The 16,739-nt window shown below is 36.6% G+C and overlaps 1 protein-coding gene across 1 annotated transcript in view; it reads left to right on the top strand.

Moving 5' to 3' along the window:
• MAN2A1 (mannosidase alpha class 2A member 1) overlaps nucleotides 1–16,739 on the top strand; it is a 166,283-nt gene that overhangs the window by 117,603 nt on the left and 31,941 nt on the right. Inside the window, exons 13-16 of the mRNA XM_021701469.1 lie at nucleotides 3,067–3,232; nucleotides 4,557–4,775; nucleotides 5,540–5,662; nucleotides 9,188–9,302. Of these exons, the coding sequence (XP_021557144.1) occupies nucleotides 3,067–3,232; nucleotides 4,557–4,775; nucleotides 5,540–5,662; nucleotides 9,188–9,302 (623 nt within the window). The remainder of the gene's footprint in view (nucleotides 1–3,066; nucleotides 3,233–4,556; nucleotides 4,776–5,539; nucleotides 5,663–9,187; nucleotides 9,303–16,739) is intronic.

Here is a 16,739-nt window from a genome sequence, read left to right on the forward strand (position 1 = left end):
TGGGCAGGTAGCATATGAATGCTTTGCCTCTGTGAGGTGAGGGTTGTTCCTTGTACACAGAGAATTGAGATCATTGCTGTAACCCCAGGTTAAGGGGGCTAGTGTCGTAATGAGAACGAGAAGGCTGGATGTGACCTGGTGATAGATGACAGGAGGAAGCTAATGTAAATGGGAAAATCGAGGGGGAACAAGTTCGGAGCTTCCTTTACAGTTACTTACAAGGTAAAATAGAAATTAACTGTCCCCATTTTTAGGATATAAGTATTACTCTCCTCTTCTTTAGTGTGAATCAGATATTATTAATTTTCAGTAACTGAGTTTGATATTTAGGATATTGAAACCTGTTGGTTTCATTCACAGCTGATGGGTTTAAATGGACTCCTGTTTAGGGATGTTGGCAGTATAACAAATATTTGACTACCAAACATAATAAAAATGAACATTTAATTAATTTTTGATTGTGTACTTATTTCCAAAGGAAAATATTTCATATGTGATTCTCCTTTCTCTGTACTCTACTTAAAATGTATGTAGATGAGAGTTGTGTGTATGTCAGGTAAATTTATGCTGTGGTGCGCTTGAAGAACATGGTGTGAATCTCTAATTATGTTAAAAAAAATGATTTTCTTAGTGCAGCATTGTACTCATTATATACTCTACACATTCCATTTTTGAACAGATCCCTGGCATGATAATTATATAATCATTCAGTACAGTAGAAACATCATTATGGTCACGTACTAATTAGCTACTAAAATGAAACAAAACAGAACCTAGTTCACAGCTTATTATAAAAAGTGATTTAATATTATATAAAACTAAATGTATGGTTAAAATTATTATTTGCTTTAAATGTGAATCTTTTTCCCCTATGGGACATGGGAAGGAATCTGTGTTCTGGATGCTTATTACCTAATTTATTGCTTGGGCACATGTTACATTTTATTATCAGAGCCCTTATGACTAGACCTGTGTAGTAGAGCATCCAACGAACCTGCCAGTAGGAATTCTAGGCTCAGTACCTGGATGTGCCTCAGGGCTTCTGCAGAATCAGGATACTGGCCTGAGTCTTCAGACCATATTATCTCTAAGCCTCTGGGAACATGGGGTTAAGCAGTAAATCACTCATTTCTGGGATGCTGGCTTAAACATCTTTGGTGCTGAGGATAGGTGATCCTCAACTGTTTTTCTTCTCCACGTTGCACATTAGGAATATAGTATTGTCTTGCTGGTAACAATGAATCCTGGCAGTTGTGTTTGTGATGGGACAAGTCAGGTGACATGTAAGCGCTGGTAGAGGGCAGTAGGAGGGCACCAATAGGTTGGCAGATCCCTCAGGTAAGTCTGTTAAGCATTGCCCTCACTATCCTTTAGAATTGCTTCTGTGGATAAAATAGGGTTTTACCCAGTATGTCAAGACTTCAGTGTCCTTTGTAAATACGTTTTTGACTACACAGCTTCAGCCACTCTTCTCTCGCACATCTATGGAATCTCGGTGAACATAAGTGGTGTAAGCTAGGTTGTGTGATCCTGATGCATACTATAAGCCATTAGGAATTAGAGACATTTTTATTGCTGTGTTGTCGCTTTTGGTATCTCAGAATACTATTTCTATCATAAGAGCTTCTCCCGATAAACCCTTTATAAGTCAAACATTTTATAGATTTTATGCTACATGCTCTTTCTTTTCTTTTGTGTTTTCCTGTTGTCCTTCACTTTAGTTTTGACCACTGCAGGTATTAATTTTACTTCTTATGCGATTTGCAATGCAATTGAAATACACAGAACACACGTAGAATAAAAGAGCACGACTACGCTTTCTAATGCACTAAATACACAATACTAGCTGGTGTCTGCCATCTTTGATGTAGCTGCTATGGGTCAGGGGGAGATGGGGTTGCTATTTGACTATTCAGTTCTGTGGTCCTGCAGTTACAGAATTGTATAGGAAACCAAAATATTTCAATCAAGAAAATATTCACTAATGAATCAGTGAGTTATATTATTCAAACATCCTCTTTGAAATATCTTTTGATTTATTTGAAGATAATCTGATTCAAATTGATCATAAAGTAAAATCATAAATCTTTCAAAGACTCTGTTTCATGAAGTCTGTGATATGATGGTCTAGAACATTTCTGCTCACAGGCAAAGCCATGAAACAGTGAGGATCTCCAACTAAGAATTCTTTGAATATCAAAGAAATTAAGAAGAGGACTTTAGGAAAAACGATGAAGTCCTTGAATATTTTTACAAATGTAGTTATGTTTAAAACCATCCTATAAAAATTAAATGCGTGAAGGTGTCATAATGTGCTAATATAAAATATTGTTGGGAAAAGTCTGCCAGAAACTCCAGTTCATTCATTTTTTGCTCATTCTAAGAATTGCATGTAGTTTTAAATAATTGTCTAAACTTATTTTAATAGTGTGTGTTGTCCTTTTTCTAGCTAGGCCCAGTCAAATCTTTTTTAGCACTATTTGTTATAAAATTTTAACCCCTTTTTTAAGTGGAGTTACTTCAAATGATCTTTTTTCCAGAACCAACTCTCTTGGGGAATAAGGACCCCATGTATATAAAATAAATGTGTGATTCTGCATGGATAGCCATACATTTTTGTTGTCTTTTAAAATGAATGTCAGGATTTTAATTGAAATTAATTGTGGCTAAAGTACAAATAGGCAATGTATGTGTTTTCTTACTCAGCGAGCTTAGGCAGGGATCAGGAGATTAGTTGTATCAAGCTGATTATTTTAGAAAGGCTAATAAAACCATGTGTTATATAGGTCATTTTCTGGGCCATGGAAATAACTTTATTATAGTTCTATTAATGTCTTCCATTTGTATAACATTTTATTCTTAGAAAGTGAATCATTATTTCATTACCCTTTGTAGTGTGTGTTATTTGTGATGAAATTGCGTGTTCTCCAAAAATTTTACAGAATGTTCCTTATAAGTCCTCTCCGTGTGTTGACTCTATGTCTACAAGCTGAGTCCTTACACATAGTGTAAAAGAGGTAGAAATACTGTTTTAAGACCCGAGTAGTGAAGCAGCTGTTTTTGCAGGTATCTTGTGGTCTGTAATCCTTCAGAACAAGACCGAATCTCAGTGGTCTCAGTCTATGTAAGTTCCCCCACAGCACAAGTGTCTTCTGCTTCCGGAAAGCCTGTGGAAATTCAGATGAGTGCAGTTTGGAATACAGCAACTACTATTTCACAGACAGCCTATGAGGTACGTTTTTGCCATAGAACTTAAAGAGGCACCATTAAAAAAGCATAGCCAGTATGTAGTTTATATATGTATCCATGCCCCCTCGAGTCATCACATTGGTGTATGTGAAGTGGTTAAAGTTGTGGATACCAGAGGATTTAACTGACCAGTTAAATGACACTAAAGGAAAAGACATCCTGTGTTTCCTAGAATACTAATATCTTCGTTAGTGTGTATATCACATGTTATTATTAGTATGTTATTAGCATGTATATTGTATATCTTTGTAAGTATTGGAACTTTTTCCTGAAGTAATGAAGTCATCATTACCTAAAAATTTTGAAATTTTTTGTTTAACTCAATTTAGTAACAATTATGCACACTGAAGTTGAGATAAATAACACCTTTTCTAAATAACTTAGGTCCTTTCAGCGTTTCATTGCAAAGGTGACGTGACACACCATAAAAGAAGGACTTCCTAAAATAGAGAAAGGTCCTTTTTACCTGAGATACAACTGTGGAAAGCCTGGCCTGAAGTAATAGACATTTTTGGAGAAAATTTCTTAAAGTAATATTAAACTGGACCCCCGCATCACTAGAAAAGTTGAATTTTTGGAGTCTCGAGTGCAAGTTAAACTGTACTTCTGAAGACGCAGCCATAAGCTAGGAACTCTAAATGAGAATTACTTTGCTTGTTAAAGGCCATTGCTGACTGCTTTCATAAATTCATAATCCTTTAGTTAGAAAGGAGAAGATAATAGAAGTTTTGGTCAGATGTTACAGGAAACAGCCTATCTAGAAAAGGGAGGAATAGCTCCTAGAAGGCAGAGGTCACGACTTACAGTGTGTGTGCATCCTCTGTGCTTTGTGCATTGTCTGCTGGACCCCAGGCATTCGATGGCCACTGTTAGCCTGCCTAATATTTATAGTATTACATTTACCACTTTTATTTTTAATGTACTTGAAACCATAGTATAAAAAGGGTTCTGATAATTAGGAAAAATCGTTGTTCACCTAAAGCTCCTACCTTCATGAAGCATTTTCTCCTCTGAGCATCCATTAAGAGCACCGTAGGACAATTGAGGTTGCTCGTATAATTTCATATATTGAATGAAAGCATTCATGCCTTTGATAGTCCTACCAACCTGAAGTTATTAGATTCCCTGGATAAACGGAAATGTGGATACTCTACCCATAAATTCTCAAAACATCTTTAAAGTAGAGTGTTAAATTCTTTTTAAAATACGGTAGTTTTTTTGTTGTTGTTCTTAGTAGGTGTATAAATCCTTTTCTTTCAGTAGATTGCATTTCTCTTTAAAAAAATTCTCTCCTCTGTCTTTTAAAGATCTCCTTCCTAGTGCAGATGCCACCACTCGGACTGAAAGTGTATAGAATTTTGGAATCAGCAAGTTCAGACCCACATTTAGCTGAGTATGTGCTGCATAATGGTAACGTAAAAGATAAAGGAATTTTCAACATGAAGAATGTAAAAAGTACTGAAGAAGATATAACTCTAGAGAACTCCTTTGTTAAACTTCGGTTTGATCAGTCTGGGCTTTTGGAGGTATGTTCTGAATAGTTTTCAAATTCATGGAAGGCTTATCACTTTTATTATAATATGTGCAGATTATGTATGCAGAGGGGGGAAAGTCGATGCAAATACTCTGGGAGAAAGGATGGATGAGCTATATGTATCTGATATATGTGGTCCACTGTGACCACTTGCTCCTAACAAGGGTGGTCTGTGGGTAGTGCTGCTCCGTGAACTGTTACTGGTCCACAAGATAAGTATAGAAGTTGTAATGGTTGCGAAAAATGTTTGTGGAAACTCTGAAAGCACAATGACACAATAAATTTATGCCTACTGAATCTAATAATAAAAAATTTGAGTGTATATTTGGCATATCACTTTAAATTTAATTTTTCTAGTAATTCACTCTTATTGTACTTTACAAAAATACTGGTCCATGCATACTGGAAATAAAAAAATAAACCTGCTTCTTCAGTACAAAAAGTTTGAGAAGCACTGGTCCACATCTCTTAATTTGTGTATCTCTTTCTTCCTTAATGAAGTGTGTTCTGACTTTTTGTTTCTATTGTGAAAGTTTTAAATTCTAAGTATTAGCTATAAAAGTATACTTTTAAATATAAGATTTTGGGTGTTCATCCAAGAATCGTGAACATTAGAGGCTGAATGTTGGCATTTTTCTGTCTGTCTTGAGGTGTTTTTGGTGTTTTTTTTTTAATCAACATATACATGGAACCAGATGCAACATCATTAAAATCTTAATATAGTAAGTTGCTTTTAAACATTGTTTTTATCCTTAGGAAATGATAAATAAAGAAGACAGTAAACATCATGAAGTAAAAGTGCAATTTTCATGGTATGGAACCACCAGTAAAAAGGACAAAAGTGGTGCCTACCTCTTCTTACCTGATGGGGAAGCCAAGGTAAGTGCCAATGAACTGAGCTGTGAATAAGCATTTATTGAAAGAGTAATGAAGAAAAAAATAAGTTCATCTCATTATTTTGTCATCTGTTAGGTATAGATGAGTTGGTTCCACTATTATATTTCCTTATTGACACTTGGCAATTGGTAGTCGTGAGTGTTAGGTAAACAAATAATTTTTCAGGGTTGGAATTCATTAAGGTGCTACAATGAACAGTTGCTCTCCATGGAAAGAAGCCAGATTTGTTGGAGGGTTCAGGTGCTATTGTGGTGTTCTGTGTGGCACAGCATATATACAGAGACAAATTATCTAGCCATAGGAGAAAAATAAATTGCCCAATGGGCCATTTTTCTCCTTAACTTTCAGCACTTTAAAAAACAAAAAAAAATTTTCCCTCCCCTTGACTGTAAAGGTATAATTTGTAATATATACAAATTTGGCACATTTTTGAAAATGCAGAAAACTGAAGAAAACAATAAAATTTACCAACTATTCCAAAGGCCATGCAAACCACTGCCAACATTTTGATGTATTTTTTATTGTCTTACTATGCATATCCCTTTCTCCCCCATTTTCACTGTTGTGACAGTGCTCACAATCAAATGGTATATTCTTCAAAAACACATTTTTAATATATACTGTTGTGATTAAAGGTCTGAGGGTCCAATGTCTAACATGGTGACTGTAGTTGATAACACCGTATTATATGATATGCTGAGAGAGTAGAACTTAAATGTTCTCACACACACAAAAATGTATATATATGTAAAAAAAAAAAAAAAAAAAGAATTTCCTATTGTTGCATATGTAGATTTTCTCCCAATACTTCACTACTGTAACATTGTGGTAAGCTTTCTTTGTAGCATTCTTTTTATGCAGTGATGATTATTTCCTGAGAATAACTTTCTAGAAGAGTCATTTTGTGTCAGTGGATGAGGCCTTTAAGACTTGATACATACTGGGGCGCCTGGGTGGCTCAGTTGTTAAGCGTCTGCCTTCGGCTCAGGTCATGATCCCAGGGTCCTGGGATCGAGCCCCGCATCGGGCTCCCTGCTCAGCGGGAAGCCTGCTTCTCCCTCTCCCACTCCCCCTGCTTGTGTTCCCTCTCTAGCTGTGTTTCTCTCTGTCAAATAAATAAAACCTTTAAAAAAAAAAAAAAAAGACTTGATACATACTATTTCTCTGTCCTCTAAAGTGACTGCATAAATATTTGCTCCCACCAGCATTTTTGAGAGTAGCTCTCTAATATACCACTCCAAGCACTGAGAATCAGCCATATCAAAAGCTTTACCTATAATAATGGGTGAAAAATATTTTACTGTTAAGTTTTTGTGATTATTAGGGAAGCTAAACTTCATACATTTATTTCTCTCTCCTATATCTTTTGTGAGTTTCCTGTATAAGTTCTTTGACCATTTTTCTACTGGTATGACTTACGGATCTATAAGCATTCTTTATATATGGTAAAAATTAATCCTTTTTCCTGTATACTGCAAAATGTTCCATCAGTGTGTCATTTAATTTAATTATGTTATGCTGTTATAGTATTTTTTTTTAATTTTTGTGTAGTCAGTTCTGTATTTTTTTCTTTAGAGCATCTTCCTTTGCTTTTCTACTTATATAGGTTTTCTCTACTTCAAGATAAGTTAAATATTCTCCATATTTTGTTGCCTAGAAACCTGTCTCCTGCAGAAGTTACTGTTGTTTTTCAATTTCGAAAAACCTGTTAACCAAAATCAAATAATAGATTTTATTTTATTTTATTTTTTTTAAAGATTTTATTTATTTATTTGACAGAGAGAGACACAGAGAGAGAAGGAACACAAGCAGCAGGGGTGGGAGAGGGAGAAGCAGGCTTCCCGCTGAGCAGGGAGCCCGATGCGGGGCTTGATCCCAGGACCCCGGGACCATGACCTGAGCTGAAGGCAGACGCTTAACGACTGAGCCACCCAGGCGCCCCAAATAGAATAGCATTGACCGTTCTAAGGAGTCTAGTTTTTTGTTGTTTCGATTTTTTTTTAATCAGTGAGGAATTAAAGGTAAACTACAGCTCATAGTAGCCGTTCTAGGAAGGGTAGTGGATCCTAAGTATAAGCTGTATCAGTCTGTTCTCACTTGGACAAGAATTTGGGTTTGGGGGATTTTTTTTTTTTTAAGATTTTTATTTATTTATTTGAGAGAGTCAGAGAGAGGGCACAAGCAAGGGGAGCAGCAGAGGGAGAGAGAGAAGCAGGCTCCCTGCTCAGCAGGGAGACCGATGTGGGGCTTGATTCCAGGAACCTGGGATCATAACCCCAGCCAAAGGCAGACGCTTAACTGACTGAGCCACCCAGGCACCCCAGGAATTTGGTTTTGATTGACTGTTCTTATACTAAAGAAAAAATGAAAAATAGCAACTTATGGAATATTATGCATGGACAATTGTGACTAATTTATTTAAAATTATTCTATCTTTAAATAGCTCTAATATTAAATTAAAAAACCAAGAGAATTATCATATATTTACAAAGAGAAAATAAAAGACTATCAGGGAGGCAGGTGGGTGCATCAGAAACAGGTAGGAGCCCAGAAATCCCCATGCCAGCTTTCATCTTCTTCCCTTACTTTTTAGCTATATGGTAAAATTAGGTCCAAGAACTTTGTAAACTCTTAATGCATTATATTAATTTCAGAATATTTTTTCTAGAACCAGAGAGGTACATTTGGAAGAAAATTGCACAGTTCTGAAAATCTGATGCTACTTAAGTAGTTCGCAATGCAAGCCTAGCTCGTCATGCCATGGTTGAGCTTCTGCAGCCTGTAATGCTTAAGAAAATATAATTCCTTCAAAAAAAAAGAGAGAGAAAATATAATTCTTCATAAATGCTTTCAATGTGTTCCTATGTCACAGAAGTTATGTTCTGTTCCTGATTTTTCTTGACAACTAGATTTGAAATGACGAAACCTTAAACCAGTGGTTGCCATAGTTTTTTCAAGTTTGTAAATTTGCTTTATATTCAGCTAGTTCTTTCTAGTAAAAGGGCAGTGTGTTTTATAGACTAGTAAACCTAACTGTGATTAAGCAATTCTCTGAATCCTGCTTTCTGTTTGCTTAGATGACTCCCTGTGGTCATCCTTGCCACCTGCCCGACCCCTGAACATTAGGGGGCCACGGTTATAATAGATGTTTGCCTGGGAAAATGTCACTGTTGTAGAATGAATGGTATTTCTAATAAATAGCACATGGACAATATAGAAGGGTTTTAATTAGAAATTTTTATAGCTGGGAGGAATGTTTGTAGATCATCTAGGCCAGTCAAGTTGTAAACATTTTTATTTTCTATTTTCAGCACTTTTTGTCTAATGAAAAACCTTATACTCCATTTTTATAGCATGCGCCTGTTCTGATACCTTGTAAGGTTTTGTTTTCACTTGAGATTGCAAATATCAGGTGGTATGTATTTGCCATTTGGGAAATGATAATAAACATCCCTTGGAAAAGTTAAAAGCTGAAATTTTTTCTTAAAAATGTCATTTCCTCCTCAGCCTTATGTTTACACAACACTGCCCTTTGTCAGAGTGCAACATGGAAGGTTTTACTCAGACGTGACTTGCTTTTTGGAACATATTACCCATAGAGTCCGACTGTACAACATCCAAGGTAAGAAAACAAAGCAGCATAGCTGTGAAACATGTACACTGGTTCTGGAATTCTTTGTGTGTCGTTTTTAATAAACTAGCAATTGGGGGTTTTTTTGTGTTTTTTTTTTTATTATGTTATGTTAATCACCATACATTACATCACTAGTTTTTGATGTAGTGTTCCATGATTCATTGTTTGCGTATAGCACCCAGTGCTCCATGCGGAACGTGCCCTCTTTAATACCCATCACCAGGCTAACCCATCCCCCCACCCCCTTCCCCTCCAGAACCCTCAGTTTGTTTCTCAGAGTTCATCGCTTCTCATGGAGCAATTGGTTTTTGAACATGGTATTTATGGTAGTCTTTCCTAAACTTGTCATTATACTCACTGTGTGGTTTAAAAATATACTTAGCCTTTTGATAATCAGAAATGGTAAAACATTTAACTCTACATATGTATGTTCTTTCCCTATATATATCTCCTCTTACCTCTCATAATATTTGTCTTGGTCATGAGTTCATTAATTGGAATCTTTATTTCTAAGATCTAAAAACAGTGGGGTTTTTTGTTGTTGTTTTAATTTTACAAAATGGGAATTCTGTCAAATACGGCTTTCAGTTAGTAGATCATTGACCGTCTCTGACATGCACACACACCCCCCACGTATGGCCTGCCTTAAATATGGAATGTATTACAATAGCAGGTGTTACTGGAATTTAACTTTCTTTTAAGAAAAACGTTCGTTACTAGTTCTTTTTGTTTACAAGTCTTTACCTGGGAGAGTATAAAATCGGGCGATTGTTTATTGCTTTTAGGATGGGACTGATGAGCAGCATCTTTATCAACCAAATGACAGTAAATAGGCTTTTAATCCTCTTAGGGACTTAACCATGGGCAGTGGTTCTTGTCCTTCCTTAGGATTTGGATGGAGCCGTGGCTCCCAGACACCCTCAGAGTTGCACATTTATGTTGGTTCGTGTTGAATTCACTTTTTTTAGAATGGAGTACTTTTCCAACCACAAATTTAATCCTAGTAACCAGACCACTTAACCATGGTATCAACTCTCTTAGAAAAGGACCTCATAAAAATGCCACTTTAGATTCTTCTTTGCTGTTAGCTAGGCTGAAAAAGTTAGAAAAGGAAATATTGTTTCCTTGAATCTTTATACCAGTAGATAATATAGCGTTTGAAAACTAATGATAAAATATATGGGCAGGCACTGTTTGCTTTTTGGGTTTTGTGGGGAAGCAAAGGGTACTGTGTTCAGGGAATGTTCACTTTGCTACCTACAAGAAAGTCTGTGCTTCTGAAATAATCTTTTATTGAGTTTTCTAAAATCTCTAGTAAGTCAAACAATATTTTTGACCATCCTTTTCTACTCTTGCATAAGCCATTGTTCAACATCTCTGAGAGCTCTAAAATTACACCTTCAGCTACGGCCAGAGGTTTCATTTTATGGGTAGAAAGTAGCATCCCCATCACACAGGAGATGTGCTTATCTGCTTTTAGATTTGCTTAAAAAACTATTGCTTGTAATGGAATGTTTCTTCCTTGAGTACAGCATGGCCGCCACTTTGGCCCAGACCTGTGTCATCAAGCATGGTTTACTGTTGTTTTTCCTTAGGTCTACTTAGGAGGTAGGCTGTGTGTCAGAGTTAATGCTGAAGCAGCTCGCCAGAGAATTCCTACTTCTCAGTCAAGTCCGTTTGCTTAATTGCTTTTGCTTTTTGTTTAAATGAGTCTGTCACCATCACTGCAGCCTCAGAGTTTTCGCAGGTTGTCCAGGGGATCTGGAGCTCATCACAGAGGATGGTTTCCGTAAATTAGAGGGCCCTCTTCTGCTACTGTGACTATAAGCTTAGTTTGCCGTCATATCCCAGTGGTTGATTTGGAAATTAATAGGCTCTGACTTGCCTGTGTACTCAACCCAACAAACATGCATTTACCAGGCCCTAAAAGCTTTTCTTTTCTCCTCTTTCCTTCTCCCCAGCTGAGCAGTCCAAAATGCCCAATGGCTGACTAGTAGCCCCTTTGCAGAACCAGGAACCACCAAGATTTAACTGCCTCCCAGCCCTCCAAGGTGACAATGCCAGTGGATTGGTCAGTTAAGAAAGAGAAGTTGTTCTCAACTGGACGCTTAGAGTATTAGCATAACAAAAGTAATAATAATAATAAAATAAGAATACAGACCTCGAATTGCCTCTGGATGTCACAATGGGTGGAATAAACAGGGTGAAGCATTTGGATGAGATTTCTGTAGCTTGAAAGCAGAAAGCTTCAGAAGTTGGTGGGAAACGACAGATAAATAAGTTAGGTATAATGTGAAGTTAACTTAGAGTGCTTCTCCAGATGGGTTTTACTGTTCTTGGCTTGGATTGAACCTGAAACCAGCGTGTATAACCATTCGAAGTGACATAGCAATCTTTATTTTTGCTCTCTCAAGCCCAGAGTGTTTATATTTTTTGTTTTTTTCCAACATGAAAGCAATCGGTGGGAGATGGAGATACCAGTTCACCTGAAAGGCTTTCATCCAAACTATACATCCTTCTATGTTTGTATCTGAGCCCCTCTCAACAAATCTCCCTCTTGGAAAAAATAAGCCCTGTTCTGGAGAGAGAGCCTCTTCTCAGTCGCCTTCCTGACCCTCCCTCCATCTGTCGTTTTCTTTCACATACCGGTGCATGAAAGCTCAGGTTGTCTGGATCCTGGCTCATTGGGGTTTTAATTAAATCACTGGTCGAAACCTAAGGAAGAGATGTGAGGTCTTCAGGGTGTTTGGATGTCGACGAGTTCAAAGTGCCTGAATGGGGTCTGGTTATGCTGCACCAAAGCAGCCATACTGTGAAATACTTGAAAGCTCTTCGGTGTTTTAAACTTCGGCCTCATGTAAACCAGGTATCTGGGCAATTGATCAAAATCCATGGACAGGATATAGCTTTTCGTCTTAGGTATAGAGAAAACATCAGCCAACTTCCATGCTTTTGTCGAGTGGCTTGTGTTTAATATTTCTTGAAAGAACGTAAATACCTACTTTCAAATTTAACTTTCTAAATTGTCTTTGGATATATGCTAATTGTGCCCCCTTTAAATAAACTGACCAGATGCAGTTATTCGGATGAGTATTAATGAATAGAGCCTGTTTGTTGTTAGTACCAAATTTATGAGCCAGAAAAAAATGGGGCTTGGGGGAGAGAAACTATTAATATTTTATGATTAGGTACTATAATTGTATTAGGTTACTAAACCATTAATTATACAAAAGATTTTATTACCTCTCAGCAACAAGGATAAAGAAACAGAAAGAGTTGATATTATGGAATATCTGTCTTTATTGAGAGTCTATATTAAATGTTTCAAATTCAGTTTACTTGAAATATTCTTTTAAAAAAACTAAAGTGATACAAACCTGATAAAGTATCCTTAAATTCCTCAGTCTCTATTTTAGTTACTCTTTGACCGTTTTCTCCCCAAAGTAACCTTTGGCCTCAGTTAAGCTTTGAGAGAAAACAAAAGCAAGAACAGAAATCAAACAGCACTTCCCAGATTATAAAAACTGTGTGGTCATCATTGATTTTGCAACAAACTGAGTTGGGAGGCGTAGGTTCAACCAACTTTGTTTTTTTGTTTTTTGTTTTTTTCTTGGTGTTTTATATTTAAGTTTTAGTGTCTATTTGTTTTCTCTCCAGATTCTGAAAATGGTCGGAGGTGCAGTTTAGAGTCCTCTCTTAACATCATTTAAGCTATTAAAAAACACTCTTGTGTTTCTTTTCATTATTGTTCAAACATTACATTCAAAACTTTTCTAGAAATATTAAATTAGAGGAAATCTTGTGCTCACTAGCTTTAAAAGCTCTACAAGATCAGAGGGATTTGAAAGATTTCTAATGCAACACAATGTATCGCCTTCTATCAGGTTAAATAAGAAATCCATTTTGTAGCACCCATAATTTAATGAAATGCCCTTTTGGAACTTTTTTTTTTTTTCCCCAAAGATTATATTTAGTTTGTAGAAAATAACATTTTTCTGGAGGAAAAGATGGGAGAAGTGAGGATTAATTTTTCTTATACTATAATTATCTTTCATTAAATTGAAGCTTTTCGTGTCACTAAGGCTACTTTAGCTTTTTTTTGTTAATCTTGATTTGGAAGATAGAATGTGATACAGGCAGAAGCCCCCGTATCCCCTTACGTTATATTTGTTTCATCACAACAAGTGCATACCTTGCAGTGACATCATGATCAGTAAGTGACATTTGCTAGCTGTGGCTTCATTTGTCTTTGGAGTTGTAATTATTAGACTTTGGTGCCCTAGTTTTTTGACATCAACAGCTACTTTGAAGAATGAGGTTGCTATGGGTTACCAGTGTGTCCTGTACATTTTCACTAGCACAAGGTTCAGGTTCCAGATCGGTTAAAATATATACCTTCAAGCTTCCCCCCGCCTCTCCGCCCCAGGACTACGTTCTCCTAGGCGAGTGTTTGTGAATGAATGAGTATGTGTGTAAACCATGTTTCAACCCTTAAGAGAAATATCTAAATGCAATACTTTTGCCTATTTTCCACCAACATACTATGAAAGTACTATATGTAATGGATCTTGCTAAAAGAAAGCAAGTAGCCTGGAGGTAAAATGTAATGAACTGCCGTCAAAAAGTATGGAAGAAAAGACTTTCCTTTGGCTGCAATGACTGAGTAATTTCCTTGCATGGGCACATTTAGCATTCAAAAAGAGGTCGCTTAGTTTTTCTCTGTTTTGAATATGTAATGTGATTGGATTCATAACATGACCCTTGACTTTTAGAAAGTCAAAATGAACTTCATCTAGTTAAACACATAAGAGAGTCACACTGGGAATTAGAGATCTGAATCCTTAGTTGTGCCTTGAAGCCAACCAGAGTGACCTTGAGTTTGTCCTTAGATTTCTTACGGACTCAGTTTCTTAAACTGTAGAAAGACTAGATAGATGGCCAATTAGGTATAACCATTAAAGAGTCTTCACAAAACTTAGTATTACATAAAGTCTCTGTTGTGCTTAACTCCTTGCTCCTAAATTCATCTTCTAAGGATGGTTGAATCTGGGCCTTCCATCCCTGGAGTCCTCCTTGTAAACAAGGTCTCAGAGCTTCACTGAAGTTGTTTTTATTTCCATAAAAAGATTCATGAGGATATTAAAATGGTTTGCAATCAATCTCTCATTTTTTTCCCAGGACTGCATTCCATATTTAGTTTAAGAGTAAAAAGCATTAAGTAAGTTATGGCTAGGCAGACTTAGGTAATTCAAACATTTTTGGAATACCACAATATGCAATTGACTGCTAAGGATTTTTCTTTCCTGTTAATTGGAACTTTTAAAAATTGAAATAAGTAGCTATGTGTCGAATCTGATTATTCCCTACAGGCATGAAAGAGGAGGTTATTTTAAGGGACTATAAGCACATTCTGGCTACACAAATTGAGAACTCAGAGGTTATCTTGGGGGCTCTTTGACAGCAGCTGCTGTGTTGAAAGCATAGCTTCTTAGCAGGGAAGCATCCTCCCCCACAAATAAGTGTTGTACTAAACTCAGATGAAGGGCAGGGGGATGGGAAATATAGGGGGAGTATGGTGGTTAAGAGCTCAGACTCCAGAGTCCATGCACCTGCATGTCATCTCCAGCTCCTATCCCAGCTCTGCCGCTTACTAGCTAGCTGCTTGACCTTGCGCAAGTTATTACCTCTCTGTCCTTGGTTTTGTCATACTGAAAAAGGTGACAATAATAGAGTCCACCTCACAGAAGTGTTGGAAGATTAACTGAGTTAATATACATAAAGCCTGGCGCATATTAAGTGTTGTGTCTCCTTAAGAGGTTGTGTAGGCTTTGGGCACCTGGGTGGTTCCGTCAGTTAGGCATCTGACTCTTGATCTCAGCTCAGGTCTTGATCTTAGGGGTTGTGAGTTCAAGCCCCACATTGGGCTCCGTGCTGGGTGTGGAGTCTACTTAAAAAAAAAAAAAAGAGGATGTGGGCCAGATGAATTAGACATAAGTGTTACAAAAGACAGTAGCCATTGAGGGTTGGGGGTGTTGGGGAAGATTTGATAAAGGAAGTGAGCTGTTGAGATGCTATGTCTTAGAGAAATGTCATTTATATAGGCAGAAAGGAGGGAAAGAACATTACAAAGCGTGAAGTGGGGTTTTTTTTAATCAGACTCCTTTGTTCCTATTAGAATTTGAAAAACTACTACATATATTTAAGTTGGCATCTAGTTTTTATACATTTAAAAAATTGCAGATTTTTTTTCTGGAATATAATAAATATTGACATTTTAAAATAAGCATATCCAGTGAGTAGCAATTTGATTTCCAAATCATGCATTTTTAAAAAGGCCTGAATAAGATCTTTAACAGTCAAATTTCACATCCTTATTTTCTCCTTGAACTCGTATTTCCATTCTACTTCCACAGAATTTTATCTTAATGTAATATTTTTATGCTTGAGAGTCTTGTTATTCATCAACCTTTCATTACTCTTATGAAATACATATGTATGTGTATATTAAGTTTAAAAATTCTATCATCCTAAAAGTAAGTATTAAATTTTTTCTGGATTGAGTTATAAAGATTATTAGTAGTATACAGTTGATCAAAACAGTCCCTGTATAGGGGCACCTGGGTGGCTCAGTCGTTAAGCATCTGCCTCCTGTATATTGCCATTTTGGTCATTTATTTCATGAACTTTAATGGAAACTTTTCGCTCAGTGGATGAATCGTTTCTACCCTTTGTATCCCCATATGTTCATGTATCCATTGGTGAATGTTACTTATTGCTAGAATGAGATAGGTTTCACCATCGATTTTCTTCTTAATTTTTGTTTTTATAAAGGTAAGGCAAAAAAATGATGTTACCATAAATAGGTGGGAATGGAAGGAGTTCTATTATAAGAATGTCATTCAGTCCCTTGAACTCCTTATGAGTTATGGTCCATAAATCACAGAATTGTCTATTGTCAAACTTGAGTTTCAATTATTTTTAATGATCTACTGCCTGACAAATTGATTAGATACACCTTCAGTTTTGTTGAAGGCAAACAATAGAAAATCACATGTTTTGGAAAATATTTGTTACCCAGCCTTAAAGTTCAACCTAACACCAGTATTGCAAATTGTCTCTGTTCAGCGTCCACTGGAGTTAGGATGAATGAGTGGTATGCTACTGATTCTTTTTTGTTAATTCAAGAGAAGGAACGGTAAAAGTGTGATTTAAAAAAAAAAAAGAAAAAAACAAGGAAGAACTGCTTGCCTCTGTACACAGAATCCAGGCTTCCTGCATTAAGCTACCTTGGAAAGGAGCATGCTTGGGAGAGCGGGAAGTAGGCAAGTTCAGAGTGACTGTCAGTGTGGAGAGTATGCGAACAGACCATTATGAGTATTCTAGCATTCTTCCCTCGCTTGTCCTGGACCAGCCCCAGCTTGGATC

This window comes from Neomonachus schauinslandi, chromosome 7 (assembly GCF_002201575.2).
Source record: "Neomonachus schauinslandi chromosome 7, ASM220157v2, whole genome shotgun sequence".
Taxonomy (NCBI): Eukaryota; Metazoa; Chordata; class Mammalia; order Carnivora; family Phocidae; genus Neomonachus; species Neomonachus schauinslandi.